A 22,973-nucleotide genomic window follows, 5' to 3' on the forward strand; every position below is an offset into this window, starting at 1 on the left:
ACAAAAATCAATACTTCACAGATTTATTAAAATTTGACCATATTTCTTTCAACGGTTCCTTTGAATCGTTATCAAAAATATAATCAATGCTGTGATACGATAAATTATACAAATCTTTTAGTGAAAGATTAAAGTTTTCTGCCAAAATTTTATATTCATTGGACAAGTCGGAGTTAAATAAGCCTTTGTCATCAGTGCATATGATTAAAGGGTGTTTTAACTGACTCCAAATGGTGTAATGATGGTCCTTGTAACTTGTGGCAGTCCCACTTAAAACATTAGAGGTTAAACACAATTCGAGGGGTACTTTGTTTCTGGTCACAAAGTCTTCCATTTCTTTGGAACCTCCTTTGAAACTATGAAGATAGGTACCATGACCTATCCTGTCTGGTACAATGGTCTCCAAGATAGCCATGGTCTCATCATTTTTGTTAGAAACTTCTGATAAATGAGCGGATATCTTTAAGCCCTCATTTTTAGCAAATTGCAAAGCGTTGATAAACAGCCTGGCATCCTGAGCTGAAGGGTTACCACTAAAGTCAACACCAATGACTAAGTGGTCATTCTTCTTAGAGTACTGGCTAGCCAATTGGACATTCTCCATGGCTTCCTCCACACTTTTGGATCTATCAATTGAGATCAACAATCTGGTTTTCATGTCAGATTGATCAACTTCTGCCAATTCAATTCCCTTAAGAACAGCGTCAATATACTCTGACTTGGACAGTGGTTTGTCCCCATTAATGGCCTTTGGGGTTGTACGAAGCTCCAAGTACTTAACACCATCAGAGGCAAATTCCTCAATGACTCTCTGTGTGCTAAGCTGTACAGCCTCTTGCGTTTTAACCAAATCATGAATTTGTTTAAAAACGTCAAAGCAGTTGGCCAATGTAAATTCCCCTGGTACTAGGGTATAAGAACAAGCGGCCCCAGAGGTCAAATTCTTCAACTCCTCAATAGTGGCTCTACTTATGGAGCCATTGAGATGAGCGTGTAACTCAACTTTAGGTAACTTCCGGCAAAAATGGTACAATTCTATTGTTTTAGTATCAAGACACTCTTGATTCATGCCTAATTAAAATTACAATCGCAGGAAATCTTTGTCAACGTGCCTCCAATTTTTTTCTGCTAAAGAAAGTGTCCCCACATAACCCTAAGAACGCACGTGTCTTTCTCCCGCCATGATTCCACCAACAGCCTAGGCAAATTTTGGCGGGAGGGGCGAGACACGTGTCGATCTCCCGCCATTCTATCAACATTGGGCGGGACTCGGGAGGAGGGGAGAAAGCGGGAACTACAATAAACCTAAAGGTTACTAAACTTACTACCCCTTCAAGCTAGAGAAGAGGGGAGTGAAATGGAAGTATAAATTACTACCCCCTCCTTCATTTCGATCCCCTGGGGTTTGAAAATAAAAACAAGACGGTAAGAGTGTATATACTAGTTTCACTTTGATTTCGTAGGGTATAAAAAAGAGTCCGAAAATTTAAGATAGTCCGAAAATTTAGAGAATAAAAGGCAAATAGGAAGAGAAACCGAAAGAAATAGATACAATGCCATAATTAACTTGCATAATATATATATTTTTTTTATTATGATCTAGAGTACATAAATTTCAGTATTCAAGTTTCCCCAGTTCATATAAACTAAAAAAAAAATAAACCACCGAATTAGGACATTAAATTATAAGATACTGTAAATAAGAGGGGGGGGGGGAATTATCAGAACACTTATTCATCAAATTTAATCAGCCGAAAGATGGTTATAAAATTAATCATCACAAATACTTTAGGGAATCTAAGTATGTTGATAACAAACAATACTAACCCAAAAAAAAAGTAAAGACCAAGACTTCTACTTAAGTTCACTTTGTACAACCTTCAATCTTAATTAACAAAGGAGTTCCAATCAGAATTAAATATTACGTCAGAGACCAATCAGCCGAAAGATGGTTGATAAATTGATTCATCATTTTGAAAACTCCAAAGCAATTAAAATTGAGATTAACTTAAGTAATTTATAGGCTTAAGTTAAAACAAAGTGTAGGCCTAATGAAATAAGGAGTGGACTAAAGTGGTTGTTTCTCCCGTTTTTTTTTATTTAAACATTTTATACAAGGAAAACGTTTATTTCCCTTTCTTGGCCTTAATTTTCCTCAAGTAGAACTCTAATTCCTTGCCCTCTAAGATGTACCCATCAGCTCGGCCACATTGACCAGGTCTGGATGAGATGCACGCTAAAAATAAATCAAAAACAAAACTCATTAAATCTTCAAATTAATTAACATAAAACATTACGAACATTTCCAAACAAGCTATCAGGGTAACTATGACAAATAAAACTTCACTGAAAAACTTCTTAGTAATGATTTAAGGTATCATCATCTAGCTTTTCTTAACACCCCCCAAATTAATTAATGAAGAGATAAATTTAATTAATTTATAATTACCAAGGATTCTTCCAGTCATAAATTGTTCCTCTAGGGCTGGTTCAACTTTAGCGATCTTTTGCCGTTCCTTATACTTCTTTTCAGTTTTTTTACTCCTTTTCTTGTTTAATACGGCTTCCTCCGCTTCAGACTATATTAACGAAACAAAAATTTAACCATCCATTAAACTGCGTATGTAGAATATTCCCAAAGAAGAATATTCTAGGGTTTAACAAGAGATCAGTACGTTGGGACCAATAATACATCATTATCCTTCAGCCGAAAGATGGTGTAAAAAGTCATTCATCATTTCAAAACTATACGGTTAGTTTTAAGCTACAAAAATTAGGTCAAAACTTACTAATTTAGCTCCCTTCTTGCGTCCAAGGGGTAGAGCAAAGTGGGCTTCGTACCACTGTCTGAATGGTGTGGCATCGATCAAGACAATGGCATTCTTTACCAAAGTTTTGGTTCTGACCAGTTCATTGTTGCTGGCATTGTAAACCACATCAATTACACGAGTCTTTCTCGTGCAATCTGAAGAACATTTTAAAACACTTCTTAATATACTAATGGCACTCCATGTTATTTCCCCATAGAGCTTAATACAGTCGAAGGCAGAGGGCTGCCATTACCCTATACTAAGAAACGGAAACTTACGTTCAGAGGCCCAAGCAAAGTTTCCATGATCAAGACGGAGGGCTCGGTACTTCTTGTTACCACCTCTGGTTCTAACAGTGTGGATACGTTTAACACCAAGCTACAAGTATAAATTTTACCTCCCTTAAGTTACAATTACAATCTAATTAAGGAATAAATTCTCATATAAACTAATATGGGGGATCATAGTAAGCTTCAGGGTCTATTTATCATCAAACATGAACATGTATTACAGATGACACGCATGAAGTCATCATTGCTTACTCAAATTAACCCTAATTACTAATTGGGATTAAAAAAATTCTCAAACAATAGCTAGAAATTAATTTAATTTGGGGGCAAAAGATATCAATTAAAAATTAATTTACCTTAGTGTTGGCCGCTGGACGTCCGAGTTCGAACTTCCTCTTCTTCCTGATGGGCTTACGCTTGCCACCAGTTTTCCTTCGCTTGTGCCAATGATCTCGCGAGATACCTTTTTAATTAATTAATTAATAAAGCAGGGCGTCAGACACTTAATTAATTAATTAATTAAATTTTAGCGCGCATATTATAATTCTTCGTATTTTTAATCCTAATTATCGCTAAGCCTAAAAGTACGCGAGGTAGTAGATAACAAGACCAAGTCCGGCGTGGCATGAAAAGGCTTACCCAACTACAAGAATTATTTTAAGTTTTCAATAAATACTAATAACTTTAATTCTAAACTACAAACATATTTTAATTAATTGAAATATAAGCTTTTAAATGCTTCCTACGATTTAACTTAATATTAATTATTTCTTACGATTAAATTAGATTGGACCGTACAACGAGAAGACACTCACCCATTATGCGAACATAGTAAGAATGGACCAGAAAGAAGGAGCCGACGTCGTGTACAAGAGCATCATGGGTAAAGTAAAAATCGATTTTCGTAATACCGCTTCCCATTGGTTGCTACAAATCTGTCACCATGGAGTAAAATTATAGGAGAGTCAGAGTGTATTCCATATTATGGAAACCGTAATGTCGCTACAAATAAAACACTCCATGGAAAATTTGTGCGATTATGCATTGCCTACGTTAATCAAGGCCTGTGCACTTTTTATTTTCTAATTTCTCCCTATTTTACCGCGAGATTTCATTGATAGCTGGACCGAAACGCGCTCAAAAATGAGAATTTAAAATTCCAAGCGCAAGAAAATGAACATTTCAAATTATTAAGTCCAGCTAATAGCGCCTCAGGTGAGAGAATTTGGCAACTTAAATTTCCAAATGAAAAATAAAAATCGGCAGCGCACAGGCCTTGATTAACGTAGGCAACGGATCATGTAACCAAACCAATGATGAATTCCCAAAATTATAAGCAGACGAAATTGTTTATGGAAGTGTTTGTTTACTAATTTACTTTAGATTGACAGGGTTTGTTTTTTCTTCTAAAAATGCCTAGTAATCAAGTGGAAAATAATTTAATTAAAGGTTAAATGAAATAAATAAAAATTTTAATTAAAAAATATACCGTAATAATTATTTTATTGTTCAGATCTTGGAGAAATTCATGGTCGACTTTTTGACCATAGACCCTTCTTGCAGGGGGAAATAAATTTATTTGTTAAAGAATTTGAAGTATTAATTAATAATTAGCGATTTTTTATAAAAAAAAATTAAGAATCACAATATTCTTTATCAATTCAGGAAAAAAGAAATGACAAAGAAGTTACTCAACTTTTTGAAATGCTTGAAACATTAACTGAAATCAAAGAAAGCCAAATTGATAAAGCTGCACGAACTGGTGAAGCTCACCTTAGTAACGTCACCACAAATTGTACGGAAACGACGTAAAATTTAATTAAATAAAACACTTTAAAATAGGCCTAATAATACTAATACTAATTTTAATTATATTTTAGTGGAAGTTGCCTTAAGAATGTGCAACAAAATTGTAGAAAGAGGAGTCCTTGAAAACTTTGTATAACCATTCATATATTCTCTCTTTTAACTTAATTAAACTGAAATTAATTAATATTTAATTATGTAGGATGATCTCTTAGCAGCCAGACGCGAAAGTCGTAAACAAGAATGGAATAATTTCCTATCAGATATGGCAGAAAAAAACGTTAAAGTTGATAAAATGTTTACGGAAAAGGAAGACGAACTAAGAAACTATTACACGGATTTGGAAGAAAAATTACACATTTCTCCTAAACATTCCGCAACTTCCACTTCCGCTTCCGTTTCTTCAAATAAAACAAATTAAACTAAACTAATTGAATAGATCATGATTTATTGAGAATTTTAATTAGATCCACAAATTCATACAATTTGAGATTAGGGGACGGGGGAATTGAAAATTCATTAATTAATTAATTCATTCAATTTTGTCACTAATTGACTCTTATTCTAATAAATCTTTCAACATACATTAATCGTAATTAACTAATTATTAAACTTAAACAAAAGGAAACGGAACAACTTCCTGTTCCTTAATTCTCTTGACTTTTGAGTGAAGGAAAGATATTAAATAGGAATTTTAATTTTTGTATTTTTTATCCTAATTAGTAATTAATTAATTAACTAATTAGTTTTATCAATTTTGAAAATTCACAATAAGCTAAATGGTTAAATTATTTACAATTAAGGAGTGTTATAAAAATGAACTCCTTACCAAATATACAATTAATTACTAGTAACAACTAGTTTAGTATGAAAATGAAACAATACGTACCACAAATATAATTTAAAAATGAATAAATTAAAATTAATTAATCCATTTTTAAAGTGTCATTAATAATTTTTTCAGCTTCCCGCATTCCAGATATTAGAGCTCCAGAAACTGTTTGTGGGAATTGGCGGTTTGTAGCTTCACCAGCAAAATATAATTTGTCACCGATTTGTTCAGCCATTTTGTCATAATCCTCTCCCTTTCCTCCGACTTTGATGTAACTATATGACATTCCAATATGAGGGTCTTCTTTCCATCTTGTTACAAACCAATTTAGAGGTTGCGGGACATCCTTTAAAAAGATTATTAATTAAAAATAAACTAAAAACAATTGAAAAAGGGCTAAAAATAATTGGAAAACGACTAGAAACAAGTGAAAAACGACTAAAAACAATTGAAAAACGGCTAAAACTATTGAAAAACGACTAAAAACAATTGAAAAACGCCCAAAAACAATTGAAAAACGCCCAAAAACAATTGAAAAACGGCTAAAAACAATTGAAAACCGGCTAAAAACAATTGAAAACCGGCTAAAAACAATTGAAAAACAACTAAAAATAATTGAAAAACGACTAAAAATAATTGAAAAACGACTAAAAATAATTGAAAAACGACTAAAAATAATTGAAAAACGACTAAAAATAATTGAAAAACGACTAAAAATAATTGAAAAACGACTAAAAATAATTGAAAAACGACTAAAAATAATTGAAAAACGACTAAAAATAATTGAAAAACGACTAAAATAAATTGAAAACGGCCAAATACCATTGAAAAACGGCCAAATACCATTGAAAAACGGCCAAAAACAATTGAAAAACGCCCAAAAATAATTGAAAACACCCAAAAATAATTGAAAACACCCAAAAATAATTGAAAACACCCAAAAATAATTGAAAAACGCCCAAAGATAATTGAAAAACGCCCAAAAACCATTGAAAAACGCCCAAAAATAATTGAAAAACGCCCAAAAATAATTGAAAAACACCCAAAAACCATTGAAAAACGCCCAAAAACCATTGAAAAACGCCCAAAAATAATTAAAAACTACCAAAAAAATTAAAAAACTACTAAAAATCATTAAAAAATGACTAAATAATTTAAAAAACGACTAAAATTAATTAAAAAAGACTAAAATTAATTAAAAACTAATAAAAATAATTTAAAAACTAATTAAAATAAATTAGAAACTAAAAACAAAATAATTAAAACTAATTAATTATCTTACTTTGTTATAAAACATTTTCCTTAATACTTGTAAACACAATTCAACTATTTCTTCATCGGTTTTATCAGCCATCAATTTAACTTCATCTCCACTGATGTATGACATTAGAATGTACGTTTTTAAATTCTAAACAATTATAAATCAGTTCATCATGATATTACTAATTAATCACTTAATCATTAATCTACGCCTTACAGTATTAATTGGCTTTGCAGGTGTGAGATCATAGAATATACTGAACAATCCTTTCTGTTCAGGAACAGCGGGAATATGGCCAAAAAAATCTGACCCTTTCAATTTCTCTTCCCAAAAACACGTAGAAAATTGTAGACCAATCTTTAAATAAAATAAAATTAAATTAAATTAAACTAGTTAGGACAATTAAAAGCTAATTAAAAACGTTAATAATTAAATACCTTTTCAATTATTCCCGCCCCTAATTTATTCATGGAATCAATTTTAGATTGGGGTAAAGGTGGTGTAAAAACAATATGATTCTTTTGTAAAACGGCTAAAGGAACAGTAACGATAACTTTATCAGCTGAGAAGGACTTATCATCTATAGTAGTGACTTTGACGAGTTTATCGACGCTATTTACATTAGAAACCTTAAAAAAAAATAAAGTTGAAATAAGCCTAAAACCGATTAATTATTGTCGTCTTAATTAACTTACTTGGCAATTACAATGAATGTCCAAGCCTTCCGACAATAAATTCATTAAGTAGGAATATCCGCAAGGAAGTAGCGTATGATGACCGGCCAGTTGAGGGAATAGTTCATTCTGATCCCAATGAAGGGCAGAAACATTCTCTAAATTTGTGCCACACGCGTACTCAAGATTGCTTATATGAAACTGTAAAAGACGTTCTTCCTCCTACAAAGAATTATTGTACAATTAATATGAAGCTAAAAACAATTGTTAAAGGGAGGGTGAAGTAGAAAATCAAGTGATTTTTTATCGATTCTTCTACTAATTATAAGACCAGTCTGCATAGTCAAACATTCAGGAAATACCAGCTCCGAATGATTTTAAAATTCAAATTAGGTTCAGATTTTAAGGATAATTTGAAACAAGCCCCTCTGACCAATCGCGTAACGCCCTGCCTTTTTATTAACAAAATTCTCGTGGCACGTTCCGTGTTGAATGAAATTTATCACGAGATTTGATAAAATTAGGCGCGCAACGTGATAATCGTGGCGCGAGACACGGAACGTGCCACGAGAACTTTGTTAATTAAAAGGCAGGGCGTTACGCGATTGGTCGGAGGGGCTTCTTTAAAATTATCCTTAAAATCTGAACCGAATTTGAATTTTAAAATCATTCGGAGTTGGTATTTCCTGAATGTTTCACTTTGCAGACTGGTCTTATAATTAGTAGAAGAATCGATAAAAAATCACTTGATTTTCTACTTCACCCTCCCTTTAATCTTCGTTACTCACTTCACAAAAGACATAGCCAGTTTCTTCAGAGAAAGAACGATGCATTTCCATTATTTTATCTATCATTAAACATAAACAAACATTAATAAAAGTAAAATTAATGTCAAGTCCCCGTCTGAGTAATTTATTATTCACCATATAGACTAGAATCTTCTTTTTGACTTTTCCTCCACTCGGCAATTGAGTCAAGCATGGCGTTAAAATGAAAATCAACTCTTTGATCAAATTCCATTGAGGCTAATGAACCATTGGCTTCGTATAAATCACATTTTTCACCAATAATTCTCATTTGAATACCAGCCTAAATTAATGTTAACTCAATTTAAATGTCCATTCCCTTTTTTTGTCTATTCCAATTTGAAACTAACTTGTTCACACATGATTGTGATCAAATTATTAATGACTCCCGTTACAATTTGCGCCCCTTTACCAACGCAAATCCCTCCAAGTAACGTGTCATCCCAAATCCTACCACCCACTCTTTCTTTGGCTTCCAATACGGTAACTTTAAAACCAACGTTCTTTAAGTGATGAGCTGCGGCTAAGCCTGAAGGACCGGAACCAATTATAATCACAGATTTCTGTTGAACAAAATTATATTATCATTGAATTGAATGTATTATCATTAAATTGAATATATCATCATTAAATTGAATATATCATCATTAAATTGAATATATTATCATTAAATTGAATATATTATCATTAAATTGAATATATTATCATTAAATTGAATATATTATCATTAAATTGAATATATTATCATTAAATCGAATATATTATCATTAAATCGAATATATTATCATTAAATCGAATATATTATCATTAAATCGAATATATTATCATTAAATCGAATATATTATCATTAAATCGAATATATTATCATTAAATCGAATATATTATCATTAAATCGAATATATTATCATTAAATCGAATATATTATCATTAAATTGAATATATTATCATTAAATTGAATATATTATCATTAAATTGAATATATTATCATTAAATTGAATATATTATCATTAAATTGAATATATTATCATTAAATTGAATATATTATAATTAAATTGAATATATTATAATTAAATTGAATATATTATCATTAAATTGAATATATTATAATTAAATTGAATATATTATCATTAAATTGAATATATTATAATTAAATTGAATATATTATAATTAAATTGAATATATTATAATTAAATTGAATATATTATAATTAAATTGAATATATTATCATTAAATTGAATATATTATCATTATCATAAGCACATGTTATTATGTTAACATATTATAATTAAAATTATGTTAATATAATTCATACCTTAGAGTGCTTTGGTATGAGAGAAAAACCAGACGGGGAATTAACAATACCATTATTAATAACCCCTTTAATAGTGCAATATTCCAAAACCCGTTTTGACATTTGGAGTAAATGAATTCGAAATAAACCTCGGCATATTATATGATTTGACAAATATTCATAAGTAATCCATTTCTGTAACAAACAGTACAATCTTTAAAACATTACAAAAATTAAGAACAAAAACGGAGTTGATCATATAATATATATATACTTTTGGATTTAAATTCCATAATGCAATAATTGTATTTCTAATTCCCAAATAGCTAACTCGTTCGCTAAATTAATTAATTAATTAATTAATCTTGATTAAAACCTTAATTACAAGCATTAAATTCATCCCCTTAATTTTAAATTACCAAACGTATTTGGGAAATTGAGCCATTTCCTCCGTTTCCATAACATCGGGACGAAAACAAAATGCCTTCCTTTGTTCGGAGGGTTGATAAAATGGTTGTAGAAATTCGCAACAACCGGTATATTTGGTGGTAAGAGGTTTATTGGTAAACAGTCTTTTCTTAGAGGGACTACCCTTTCTATTATTTTCAGGAACAGGGATACTAGTGGGACTTATACCAACTCCGTCAGGGTAATAATTAACCAAGAACTTTGAAGCCGGGGAATTAACCAGTAAAGAATTAACTGTCCCAGCTTCGGGCCATTCAGAGGATTTAACCGGTTCAACACGCTGTACATTGGAAACGTTAAATTAGGGTTAAAAAGAAGGGGGATATCACAGAAATAGGACAAATACCGAATCTTCAGGCCCTTGGCAAGCGCTACAATCTTTCTAAACAATTAATTAAATGTTTCTATGTTAATTATATTTTTTGGGGGGCTTAATTTTATTTTAGGCAAGAAGTCATATCTAGTTTATTAGGGAGAAGGTGTAAGATGCCTGAGTATTCGCGCGCCATAGTCCCAGTCCCCCTTTCAAAATACAATGGGGGACGTAAAAGGAGACCGGGCTATTTCGCTGCCTCTCCTCAGTCGGAAAATATGACTGTAATTTTCGTTATTCGCGTCGCCGCGCTGACGTGAGTTTTCAAGAACCAATGAGATGCTGGCTGGTTGTAATTTAGAGGCGGCGGGGATTAACTCCAGACCTACTATACGTTTGCACTGCTGGAGATAAAGCTGCTTGGAATGTGGTGCGAATTTATTATACCTTCTCCCTAGTAAACTAGATATCGCTTCTTGTTTTAGGCTTATTATACTTTCAATCCTGTAAATGAGCAAGTAAAATTGGACATCCATTCGGCGGTTGGTTCCACAGTTCTATTTAATTGTCTAAACTTTCTACAAGTCGGGATGGTACATTGAGCCCAAAATGGTAGCATTTTGTCCACCATAAAAACTTTAATAGAAGCTTCGAGGCGACTATTTTCCGACCAATGTCTCTTCCATTTTGAATAAATAACATTTCCACCTCGATGGCTATCATTCAAATTTTATATTATACTTAAATTCTATGAAGATAATTACATACAGGGTTCATACAACTCTTGAAAAACTGATTTCCCTGACACCTCCGATTTTTTCCCCTGACATTTCTAGATTCTTCCCATGTATTTCCCTGATATTTCAAGGTGCAAGGCTACCTAGTAATTGCAGTAGTGATTTTTTTAGAAATAACTACAGGATTGTCGTTTTTAGGTGGAGCAACATACCCTTCAGGTCAAACTTACTCAAGCCTCACAGAATTCCCTAAATTTTATTAAAAATTATATATTTCCTGAATTTTGGGCAATTTATTTCCCTGAATTTTTAATCAACAACTAATTTCCCTGAATTTTTAATCAACAACTAATTTCCCTGAACTTTTAGCCAACAATCTATTTCCCTGAACCTTTAGCCAACAATCTATTTCCCTGAACCTTTAGCCAACAATCTATTTCCCTGAACCTTTAGCCAACAATATTTCCCTGAGCCTTTAGCCAACAATCTATTTCCCTGAACCTTTAGCCAACAATCTATTTCCCTGAACCCTTAGCCAACAATTCATTTCCCCTGAACCCTTAGCCAACAATTCATTTCCCCTGAACCCTTAGCCAACAATTCATTTCCCCTGAACCCTTAGCCAACAATTCATTTCCCCTGACATTTTTAGTCAACAATTCATCTCCCCTGACATTTTTAGTCAACAATTCATTTCCCCTGAACCCTTAGCCAACAATTCATTTCCCCTGAACCCTTAGCCAACAATTCATTTCCCCTGAACCCTTAGCCAACAATTCATTTCCCCTGACATTTTTAGTCAACAATTCATTCCCCCTGACATTTTTAGTCAACAATTCATTTCCCTTAACTTTTAGTCAACAATTCATTCCCCCTGACATTTTCAGTCAACAATTCATTTCCCCCTGACATTTTCAGTCAACAATTCATTTCCCCTGACATTTTTAGTCAACAATTCATTTCCAGCTTCTCCAAGGTTTGTATGAACCCTGAAATAACAACACAACCACACCTTCTATAATAAAAATCAAAACATTCATTGCAATAATGTTCTCCAACTGATATGTGATACCAGCGTGAAGTGTAGCCACTACCAGCACATCTATGAGAAAAATTAAATTCGAATCTTCCCAATAAAACGCCCAATTTTAAGTCGATCATATTCTATACCTATCAGATGCAGAAACAAAACAGATTGGAATGGCAGATGTGCAACCAGCTCTTTCACATTGTCTGTGATGTAGCTTCGTTGGTTGCGGGGAACTTTCCTCATTTAGATCTAAATTTTTCTTTTTAATTTGACGATTAGACGATCTGGTTTTTGGTAAAGCTGCCACCACCGTCGGCTCTTTCTTCTCCTTTTTTCCATTAGTTTCAATCCCATTGTTTCCGTTACAAACCTTCGTTTCTTCTTCTTTATCAATGGATTCTTTCAAATCCATCATCTTACCTCCGGAATCGTCATGATCCATAGCACAATCTACTTCGTTTGTTGTATCTGTCATTTCACTGTTTCAAGTTGACATTAACATATCAGCCCAAATATGGGACATACATAAATAATACCACAATACAAAAAAAAATATTTATTTTAATTCAAGGATGGAAGGAAACATTCTACCATGGATAAAGAATGCGCGTGCGGAAATTTGTTTTCACGCTATAGGATAGGCAACTCCCTATCTCGAACGACAGCTTATTCTGTATATACTCTGTTACAACATCGGTTGTCAGCACGCGCAAATATATTTCTCTATGGAACGTAGGTTTGTACGTGCTGTCAAGAGACAAAAAACTTCAGGATCTTCAGGATTTAAAATATCCGCGAGTTTTTTTAGCTCGAGTGCACGGACCTCTGGGCCTTAGTTTCAAATACGTGTAGTAGGCTGTAGGTATGCAATTTCACACGTATTTGAAACTAAGGCCCAGAGGTCCGTGCACTCGAGCCAAAATATTAGCGGATATTTTAAATCCTGAAGATCCTGAAGTCTTTAGTCTCTTGACAGCACGTACAAAGCTACGTTCCATAGAGAAAGAGGTTTACGCGTGCTGACAACCGATGTTGTAACAGAGTATATACAGAATAGGCTGTCGTCCGAGATAGGGAGTTGCCGATCCTGTAGAGTGAAAACAAATTTCCTCACGCGCATTCTTCATCCATGATTCTACTAAAAACTCCTACCAAGGCCCGAAACTAGACAGAAAATTAGGCCTAAAGTTAGTCCTAAAAATACTTACCATTAGAAGTAAAAGGCCAAAATGACAACAGATAAATATGACGTAGATTGATACATGAAGATTAATCACATATTAAAGCTGAATTGGACACCCGCGGAATTAAATTGAAGTATTTAGTAAATAATTTGACAATTCTAAACACACCGGACTACACGTGACCTTTTAAACACCACAACAAAGAGATTAGTTGACACTTGGGGCAAAAATGGCGCGCCAATCGAATTTTTAAAGACCATTATAGGGGGAAAACTACTAGAGCGGAAGATTTCATACTACATTTCAAAATAGGCGAAAAAAGGCGCCAAAGTCAAAAAAATTCCAATTTTTTCTTTGTTTTTTGTATAAAAAAATTTCCCCGATGCTTTTTAATGCAAATAAGTTTAATAATTAAAAATTATATTATACATTAATCGCTTTCTTCCTCCGCTTCTTGAAGCCATTCAATAAATTTTTTGACCTAAAAAAGGGTCTAAAATGTATAGTATAGGCCTTAAAAATTAAAAATTATATATTATTATTAAGGTACCTTATTTCTAAGGGCTTTCTGTTGGCTTATATCAACTTCCGGAAGAGTTGTGGGCTTATTATACCATTTTACGATCACTTCCTCCTCGAAAATATCTCTATCATAGAGAAACTTTAATACTTTAATCAAAATAGGCGAAAAAACGTCATTTTCAAGGCTATATTCCTATACAAAATTAAAAAAGGTATAATTTTATAACTAATACTTAAAATTAGGTTAATGTCACTTACCTCCAACGCAATTAAGCAATCATTTTGAGAATCTAGACTTCTAATATAGTTCTTAATGAGGGGGAGCATATTTTTAAGTAAGGGTTCCATAGCCTTCCAATATTCTTGGCTTGTAATAGATTTATTTGTATGTGCGGGAATTTTCAAGATTGCTTTTGTAACCAGCGTATTAACTTCCTTCATAGTGATGTTATAAGCGTATCTGTAGACAAAAATAGTCAAAATTAAATTAAATGTAGGCCTAAAGATAACAAACAGGGTTCATACAACTTTAAGAAAACCTTTTTCCCGACTCAAACTCCACAATTTTAGTAAAAAATTAGAAATTTTTTCTAGCTTTTATTAAAAAATTATTAATTTTCTCTAACTTTTACTAAAAAAATAATAAATTTTCTCTAACTTTCACCAAAAAATAATAAATTTTCTCTAACTTTTACTAAAAAATAATAAATTTTCTCTAACTTTCACCAAAAAATAAATTTTCTCTAACTTTTGCTAAAAAATTATAAATTTTCTCTAACTTTTACTAAAAAATAATAAAATTTCTCTAACTTTTACTAAAAAATAATAAAATTTCTCTAACTTTTACTAAAAAATAAATAAATTTTCTCTAACTTTTACTAAAAAATAAATTTTCTGTAACTTTTACTAAAAAATAATAAATTTTCTGTAACTTTCACTAAAAAATAATAAATTTTCTCTAACTTTCACTAAAAAATAATACATTTTCTCTAACTTTTACTAAAAAAATTATAACTCTTCTCTAACTTTTACTAAAAATTAATAAACTTTCTCTAACTTTTACTAAAAAATATAAATTTCCCTGAGTTTTCCATGAATTTTTAGCAAATTTATTTCCCTAGTATTTCCAAGTTCTCCAGAATTGTATGAACCCAGGATAAAGTTTTAATTAACCCAGCATACTTTGAAGAATTAACTTCAAGAATCAGATTATCACTTTTGACATTCTCTTCAACTCCTCTGAGGAGACTGTCCAAAACTTCATTATAAAATACTACCCAAAAGCAATAAATTAACGTCATTAAATAATTAACCTAAAAAATTAAAATTAACACAAGAAGAATTAGTTTACATCTTGTATCATCAGGTGGTGGGCTTCCACCATCTTCAGAATTTTCTTCATCAGAAGATTCTTCTTCAGATGCACTAGGCTCATCTTGAAACTGCTCAGTTATATCAAATCCCCAGGCATAGGTATCCACCATGCCTTCATCTTCGCTACTTTCATCCAGATTATGATAGATAAAAGGAAACGCTTTCCCAGATGATCCAACAATCTTGGTGTCACATGATACTTCCTCCGATTTTGATTGGGTACTTTCTTCATCTTCAAAATCATCCTCTTTGATTTGAGGTGTGGCTTGCCATAAAGTTCTCTCCTCTAACTTAATATTGGGTCCAACAACTACGTCATAAGAAAGTACTGATCCCCTCCCAATTACGCAATTAGCTTTCAATTTAACTCCATCAGCTAATAGACAACATGTTAGGCTACAGTTATCCTCAATTGTGACATTATCCCATAAATAAGAACCTTCAATTTGAACATTATCACCTAAAATAATTAAAACAAAGTTAAAATTAAACAAGTTACCTAAACTTTTCCAGGGTTCATACAACTTTTGGAAAACAAATTTCCCTGAGATTTCCAGGTTTTTCCCCAAATACTTCCCTGAATCTTCCAAGTTTTTCCCCAAATAATTACCTGAATCTTCCAGGTTTTTCCCCAAATAATTCCCTGAGATTTCCAGGTTTTTGCCCAAATAATTCCCTGAATTTTCCAGGTTTTTGCCCAAATAATTGCCTGAATCTTCCAGGGTTTTGCCCAAATAATTGCCTGAATTTTCCAGGTTTTTCCCCAAATAATTCCCTGAGATTTCCAGGTTTTTCCCCAAATAATTCCCTGAATTTTCCAGGTTTTCCCCAAATACGCCCCTGAATTTTCCAGGTTTTTCCCGCATATGGAGTATCCTATGGAGCAAATGTTAGCGAAGGAGGGGGGTGGGCAAATAGGACTATTACATAATCAAAGGACATCCCCGTATCTCTAATATAACCAGAGTTATGAGCCTCCAAAATTTAGTGTAATGTTAATCCTATGGAGGGTATATTTACGGACATTTTGCTTAATTACTCGGCCCCTGTTTGACGCAAATTTCCCTAAATTTTACTAAAAATTCCAATTTCCCTGAGGTTTTTGTCAACTATTTATTTCCCTGATTTTTCCCGGTTTTCCAGGTTTGTATGAACCCTGTTTTAAAGCTTCAAAACTAACCAATGACACAATTTTTTCCAACCACAGAGTTACTTATAAAAGATTTATTTCCAATCTTAGTCCCTTCCCCAATGACAACATTTTTGTCTAAAATACATTCTCTGGCCAAATCAACATCCTTATGATTATAGACATTATGTCTATAGTAATTGTATCGGACCCCACTATCTGGGACAACTGGATACGACCATCTTTGAATTATATCTTGACTGATTGAGTCATACATTCGAAAATTAAGTACTCTAGCAGCGTAACCATTCTCAGCTATGGATGCGTAGATTGAGTTTCCTAAAATCTGAATTGTAACTAATTAGTGTAAAAATAAGATTCCTCCGAGTAGATGGTCGAGACAAGTGAAGACATACTTCTTCATTAATTAAGATTCCCTTAACAAAGTTATCCCTAGTTTGGAAATCAAAATTGTCAACAAAAAGGGTAGGAACGTGTTTACTACAAATTGAGATATGGGTATCCAATAGATCGTATCTTAAAGAGACTTCTTTGTGTTCTTGGAAAAGAGTCTACGAAGGAAATTAATTAATTTATTTCCTTCCTAAATGACATGTGTTTTTAAACTGATCGGGTTGGGTTACCATTGGCAACTCAATTTTGCTCTGATTGGCCACTTTTTGATAGTGTAACACTCTTTGAGTAGAAGATTCGACACAAACTACAGCCTCATCCTCAGGTGCCCTAGTTCTATGCTTAGGGGTTGCTTTCCTAAATACCATAGTCATAATACATCCCTTATCCCGTTGAACTTGTTTCCTAAAAACATCTGGGTTAGTTTTATTCTTTAAAGGGAGGGTGAAGTAGAAAATCAAGTGATTTTTTATCAATTCTTCTACTAATTATAAGACCAGTCTGCATAGTGAAACATTCAGGAAATACCAGTTCCGAATGATTTTAAAATTCAAATTAGGTTCAGATTTTAAGGATAATTTTAAAGAAGGTCCTCCGACCAATCGCGTAACGCCCTGCATTTTTATTAACAAAATTCTCGTGGCATGCTCCGTGTTGAATGAAATTTATCACGAGATTTGATAAAATTCGCGCGCGACGTGACAATCATGGCGTGAGACATGGAACGTGCCACGAGAATTTTGTTAATAAAAAGGCAAGGCGTTACGCGATTGGTCGGAGGGGCTTCTTTAAAATTATCCTTAAAATCTGAACCTAATTTGAATTTTAAAATCATTCGGAACTGGTATTTCCTGAATGTTTCACTATGCAGACTGGTCTTATAATTAGTAGAAGAATCGATAAAAAATCACTTGATTTTCTACTTCACCCTCCCTTTAATTGCAACATTGACGACAACTGAATAATTTGGAAGATAACCAACTTGTGTTCTTGAAGAATGTCTAAAAGTGGCAAATTTGAGATGATATCCCCTCCCAATAAGATAAAATCCGAACGAATTAAGCTTTTGGCATCTAATTCTCTTAGAGCATCCCCTAGGGATAAATATCCCTCGGACATAATTGGGATGACAGTCATGTTGGAGTTTTCATTGCACCATGGGGAATTTCTACGTCAGTGTAGTTCAATTTAGTCAAAAAAACTATTGACAGCTGCTACATCATAACCTTTTCACTATGGTCAGTCACATTACACCTACTTTAAAAACTCTCTAATCTGTGGGGCATGTGAGCAACATAAAACAAATACTTCTTGTACACCGGACGATCTCAAATATTCCAAGCTGTAGTCAAGCATAGGTCGGTTTACCAGAGGTAAAAGAACCTATGAAAGTTAATTTAAATGAATCATGTAATTTAAAACGAGAGCATCTTTCATCAATAGAGATCCTAAGCCTTGGCTCACATTTGTTTTCATCCCGGTTTATTAACAAATAAAAGCTTACCCTAGGTTTCTTTGTTGATAACGGTGCAAAACGAACGTTAAAACTATCGGCTACAATAACAGCTTGTACAACATCTTGCTGAATTTCACCAAAAGAAACATTTTCTTTCTTGCCTTTATGGCCGGCCATGTTTTCGCTATCCGCGTGTCAACCACGAATTCGCGTACACCCCATGAATACAGTGAAACCCTACCCCATTCATTTCCCCCTATTTCCTAAGCTAAGTCCCCGGCTTCCCTTCATTCCTTGATAAATCCCGAACAAAAAAAGAGCAGACGACATTTAGAATTATAGGTAGTGACGTCACTTCCGAATTTATTTTGCGGGAAATTTAAAATGTGTTCAAAGGCGTGATAAAAATACACCCCATGAATACAGTGGAACCCTACCCCACTTATTTCCTAAGCTACGATTCCCGGCTTCCCTTCATTCCTTAATAAATCCCTAACAAAATAAGCAGACGACATTTAGAATTATAGGTAGTGACGTCACTTCCGAATTTATTTTGGGGGAAATTTAAAATGTGTTCAAAGGCGTGATAAAAATACACCCCATGAATACAGTGGAACCCTACCCCACTTATTTTTCTAAGCTATGATTCCCGGCTTCCCTTCATTCCTTAATAAATCCCAAACAAAACAAGCAGACGACATTTAGAATTATAGGTAGTGACGTCACTTCCGAATTTATTTATTTTGCGGGAAATTTAAAATATGTTCAAAGGCGTGATAAAAATACATATTCAGAAAGAAAAAAATAAAAGTGAACAATCCCAGCCTCTATAATAAAAAAAATCTAAGAATCAGGAACCAAAAAATAAATTTCATATATCAATTAAACAAACGTAATTAATTAATTAATTAATTAAGCTCATATTTTATAGATCCACTTTTGGTTCTGTTTTAGGCAATGATTCCAAATTGGAATTCTTCATGATATGGAAATAAAAATTAACGACTCTTTCATAGACATCGCGAGTTATTCTTTCATCGTGTCCGTGAATAATATTAGTTTGACTTTTATCCAAATCAAAAACGGAAAAACGGTAGATTGAATCTGTAAGATTGAGATACCAACGTGTATCCGTATTTGCCACCATACACACTAAACAATTAAATAAATAATTAATTAACCCTATAACGTTTAAAATTATAAAATTAGAAAACCAAATTTACTCGGTAAAACAGCCAAATCAGGCACAAATTGAGAAGCGGTTCTTTTAATAGTTTGATAACCGAAAGAATTTTCATCGTGGGGAGAGAAAGGGTGGGCTTCTTCCGTTGATAATACTTCAACAGTGACTCTATCATCATTAATTAATAGTCTATCTCTTTCCACAACCTAATTTAATTTAATTAAATTAAATTTTAATCCTTTAGATTGGGGAAATATAAAAATGATAAAAATTAAAAAAATAACGTTTTATCTTCGTTACTTCGATATTTTTTTGAGCAGGATGAACTCTATGGTTAATTATGGCCCAAGCTGTATTGGGGAGAACGTTTTCCTTAATACCGGCGCCTATCATAGTAAAAGCTGTAGTTGATCTAATACTAGCGTCAGATAAAGGACTCTTTGTGAAGAACCTAGAACATAAATTGATTAATTAATTTAACTCTCCTGGATTTAAATTAGTTCAACTTCAAACTAGACATTAATTGGCCTTATTCCTGATCAACGCCACCGAGGCGTAGCGGCGACTTTTGGAACTATAATAATACGGTAGCCAATTACAGGTGGTAGCGCTGGAGTCGATGGACTCTGATGGAGATCTGTTATTTTCTATGTTTTGATTATTACCGCTTCAACTTCAAAAGCATGTTTTAACTAATTATTATTAACCTAATAATCTCCAAATAGACCAAAATCGAATGAAAACTTACTCCGAAAGTCTTATTTCATAATATTAGACAGAATAAGAAAGGTAAAATCAACTTTTAATACTTTTGAAACCATATCGCTTGTTAAGCCTTGGCTATTCACGTGATTCAGAAAGATCAACAAAACATAGAAAATAACAGATTACAGATCTCCATCGACTCCACCGCCACCTGTAATTGGCTACCGTATTATCATAGTTCCAAAAGTCGCCGCTACGCCTCGGTGGCGTTGATCAGGAATAAGGCCAATTGAGAAAATAATAAATTAACTAACCAAGAGACTAATGGTTTGAATAACCAGAGGTTTGAATAAATAAACCTAAAAGGGAAACGAGCCTAATTTTACACGATCAAGGGAGAAATTTATTATAATCAGAAATCAAAATTTAAATAAGAAAATAAATAAATAAATATAAAAAAGACGGAACAACTAAAAACTAAAGGGGTGAATTACATAAGGGGCTGCTTGTTCCAACATTTCAATTTCAGTTCCTTGGCCAAAAAGATTGGGTTGAGATTGTACATCAAGTCTATATGATATAAAATTAGTGCCTGTAGTAATTAATTACACATTATTAAATTAAAGGAAAAGTTCAGGTAACATAACATTATAACTTCAAAAGAACTGTGTTTTTCTAAATATAAAAGGAATAATATTAAAAAATAAATAAATGATCTCTTATTACAAAAGAATTAGCACTTAATTAGTCTTAAAAGTAATCAAGGACTACTGCGCCATCTGCCATTGATTTAGTGGCGTCTGATAGCCACCCCTAAAGGGATTGGTTGAATTAGCCTTATTCCTGATCAGCGCCACCTACCCATACCGGCGACTTTGAGAACTACTGTAATCGGCAAGCCAACCAGATGTCGCTAAAATCTGGTGACGTCATTTTTGGTAAGACCCGGAGAGTGCCCGTCAGTGACGTCACCAGATTTTAGCGACTTCTGATTGGCTTGCCGATTACAGTAGTTCTCAAAGTCGCCGCTATGGGTAGGTGGCGCTGATTAGGAATAAGGCTAATTCTCACAGGCTAAGAGAGGTAGGGGGAAGGTAGGTTCAATTTAGCAGACGCCACTAAAGCAATGGCGGATGGCACAGTAGTCCTTGAAAGTTTTTAAGACTAATTAATTGCTAATTATTTAATAATAATAAGAGATAATTTATTTAATTTTTAATATTTTTCCATTTATATTTAGAAAAATGCTGTTCTTTTAAGGTATAATGTTATGTTACCTAAACTTTTCCTTTAAATTAATATAAGACATACTTAGCTAAGGCTTTTGATAAAATATTAATAGCCATTTCTTGAGGAGGAATTGATGAATGACCGGGTCTGGTGTTAACGGATAATTTAACAGTTAAATAACCTTTCTCCGACACTCCAACCAAACCAACTGGGGCATCTACTCCCGTTATTGCATTACGAACTACAAATGTTCCTTCATCTAATAAGTACAGGAGTTTAACTCCTCTGGCTGCCAAGATTTTGGCCATTTCTCTGGCACCATCAAAACCCTGCACTTCTTCATCATGGCCGAAAGCGATATAAAACCCTCTATCAGGTTGAATCCCATTTTCAATTGAGAATTCTAGAGCTTCTAAAATCGCCATCAGGTCAGCTTTGTCATCTAAAGTTCCACGACCATAGAGAGTATCATTTATTATAGTTCCGGCAAATGGTGGAACACTCCATTGACTTTCATCCACAGGAACAACATCCATGTGGGCAGCCAACATGTAAGGCAAGAGTTTCTCATTTTTGCCCTTCACTGTGTAAAGTAAACTATAACCATTTACAACCTCGTAGGTAATAAATTTAGATGAATGAACCAATGGGAAAGCTGTAAAAATTAGTTTGAAAAAACTTAAGAAATTAAATTATAAAGAAAGGTTTATAATTTTACATTTGATGATGAAGTTTCTGAAACGATCAAGCTCTGTTGTGTTATAAGTGTGCTTCTCTGTTGAGACGGTTTGAAACCTAATACTCTCGGACAATCTATTTAACAAACCCCGACTATCGCTAATGTAATCACTATCATTTTTAAGGCAAAGTTCTAAGGAAGGTGGTGCTTTGACTTGAAGAGTTCGTATCAAAGCTACCAACAAGCAACCAAGAAATATTAGAAACAAACTGAAAGTTATTTGCTTAACCGCATCACCCAGTCTTTTCACTGCCATTTTAAATCTAAAGCGTTAATTGTTATTAACCGGTAAATTTATACTAACTAGCGATAGAATTTGTTGGTGGTTGCCTATAATAACACAATTGTCTCTGCTCTTATCTACTGATAGAAATTTTGGTTACGCGATAATATCTAAGCCATGGTTTTAAAATGTTTTCATTGCTAGGATTAAGAGATAAGTTCTTAATGATGAAACCATCGTCAAGGTCAATGATCGGTTTAAAAAAAAAACTAAGTAGTTACTCTAAAAATATTCCATTTCCAAGGATGCAAAACATTCCATTCGAATTCCGGAAGACGGTTCCTGGATCCAGAGGATTTTGACAACAGGTAAGCCTTGCCAGCTCGGCTTCTCAAAAAGTGACGAATCACGGCGTGTTATGTCCCTTTAAAAATCTAACCAATCACGATCGTGAAAGTTTGCCGCCAAAATTAAAAATCATTTTAAACGCGCGATA

General features: G+C 33.2%; 6 protein-coding genes across 11 annotated transcripts; 1 reads left to right on the plus strand and 5 right to left on the minus strand.

Annotated features, from left to right (window-relative positions):
* Nucleotides 1-6: 6 nt before the first annotated feature.
* On the minus strand, nt 7-2,011 carry LOC149691818 (N6-Methyl-AMP deaminase-like). Of its 4 annotated transcripts, none has more exons than XM_089869262.1 (2): nt 1,828-2,011; nt 7-1,071 (listed from the first exon to the last, which is right to left on the minus strand). In XM_089869262.1, exon 2 carries the CDS (start codon nt 1,067-1,069, stop codon nt 8-10), a length of 1,062 nt encoding a protein of 353 aa, XP_089725388.1. In that variant the 5' UTR covers nt 1,070-1,071; nt 1,828-2,011; the 3' UTR covers nt 7. The 4 variants fall into 4 exon arrangements, with proteins under 4 accessions (XP_089725388.1, XP_089725387.1, XP_089725386.1 ...); XM_089869261.1 differs by having other exon boundaries at nt 7-1,125; XM_089869260.1 differs by having other exon boundaries at nt 7-1,128.
* Nucleotides 2,012-2,077: 66 nt separating this feature from the next.
* Nucleotides 2,078-4,030, minus strand: RpS8 (ribosomal protein S8). The gene is made up of 6 exons (XM_089869266.1): nt 3,916-4,030; nt 3,457-3,563; nt 3,089-3,188; nt 2,790-2,965; nt 2,450-2,579; nt 2,078-2,236 (listed from the first exon to the last, which is right to left on the minus strand). Exons 1-6 carry the CDS (start codon nt 4,019-4,021, stop codon nt 2,127-2,129), a joined length of 729 nt encoding a protein of 242 aa, XP_089725392.1. The 5' UTR covers nt 4,022-4,030; the 3' UTR covers nt 2,078-2,126.
* A 386-nt stretch (nt 4,031-4,416) lies between these two features.
* Nucleotides 4,417-5,492, plus strand: Muted (biogenesis of lysosome-related organelles complex 1 subunit 5). Its single transcript, XM_089869267.1, has 5 exons — nt 4,417-4,549; nt 4,614-4,696; nt 4,766-4,895; nt 4,981-5,039; nt 5,109-5,492. The coding sequence occupies exons 1-5, from the start codon at nt 4,513-4,515 to the stop codon at nt 5,325-5,327; spliced, it is 528 nt and encodes a 175-aa protein (XP_089725393.1). The 5' UTR covers nt 4,417-4,512; the 3' UTR covers nt 5,328-5,492.
* LOC149691821 (lysine-specific histone demethylase 2-like) lies at nt 5,335-13,718 on the minus strand. The gene is made up of 16 exons (XM_089869249.1): nt 13,527-13,718; nt 12,459-12,797; nt 12,301-12,390; nt 11,048-11,267; nt 10,585-10,620; nt 10,190-10,518; nt 10,045-10,108; nt 9,792-9,965; nt 8,830-9,042; nt 8,597-8,762; nt 8,462-8,520; nt 7,695-7,895; nt 7,437-7,628; nt 7,216-7,356; nt 7,021-7,146; nt 5,335-6,084 (listed from the first exon to the last, which is right to left on the minus strand). The coding sequence occupies exons 2-16, from the start codon at nt 12,791-12,793 to the stop codon at nt 5,833-5,835; spliced, it is 2,598 nt and encodes an 865-aa protein (XP_089725375.1). The 5' UTR covers nt 12,794-12,797; nt 13,527-13,718; the 3' UTR covers nt 5,335-5,832.
* Nucleotides 13,719-13,888: 170 nt separating this feature from the next.
* On the minus strand, nt 13,889-18,619 carry eIF2Bepsilon (eukaryotic translation initiation factor 2B subunit epsilon). Its single transcript, XM_089869252.1, has 11 exons — nt 18,446-18,619; nt 18,200-18,324; nt 17,924-18,109; nt 17,172-17,346; nt 16,944-17,099; nt 16,579-16,873; nt 15,376-15,858; nt 15,207-15,297; nt 14,283-14,484; nt 14,053-14,217; nt 13,889-13,983 (listed from the first exon to the last, which is right to left on the minus strand). The coding sequence occupies exons 1-11, from the start codon at nt 18,572-18,574 to the stop codon at nt 13,933-13,935; spliced, it is 2,058 nt and encodes a 685-aa protein (XP_089725378.1). The 5' UTR covers nt 18,575-18,619; the 3' UTR covers nt 13,889-13,932.
* Nucleotides 18,620-19,097: 478 nt separating this feature from the next.
* On the minus strand, nt 19,098-22,892 carry LOC149691823 (N-fatty-acyl-amino acid synthase/hydrolase PM20D1.2-like). 3 transcript variants are annotated; one of them, XM_089869256.1, is made up of 8 exons: nt 22,759-22,892; nt 22,234-22,677; nt 21,597-22,170; nt 20,780-20,855; nt 20,600-20,661; nt 19,881-20,031; nt 19,621-19,786; nt 19,098-19,549 (listed from the first exon to the last, which is right to left on the minus strand). In XM_089869256.1, the coding sequence occupies exons 2-8, from the start codon at nt 22,508-22,510 to the stop codon at nt 19,323-19,325; spliced, it is 1,533 nt and encodes a 510-aa protein (XP_089725382.1). In that variant the 5' UTR covers nt 22,511-22,677; nt 22,759-22,892; the 3' UTR covers nt 19,098-19,322. The 3 variants fall into 3 exon arrangements, with proteins under 3 accessions (XP_089725382.1, XP_089725383.1, XP_089725381.1); XM_089869257.1 differs by having other exon boundaries at nt 22,234-22,328; nt 22,759-22,879; XM_089869255.1 differs by having other exon boundaries at nt 22,234-22,872.
* Between the last annotated feature and the right edge of the window lie 81 nt (nt 22,893-22,973).

This window comes from Phalangium opilio, unplaced genomic scaffold (genome assembly GCF_054372755.1).
Source record: "Phalangium opilio isolate 3A_F unplaced genomic scaffold, DU_Popi_V2 ptg000025l_1, whole genome shotgun sequence".
NCBI lineage: Eukaryota > Metazoa > Arthropoda > Arachnida > Opiliones > Phalangiidae > Phalangium > Phalangium opilio.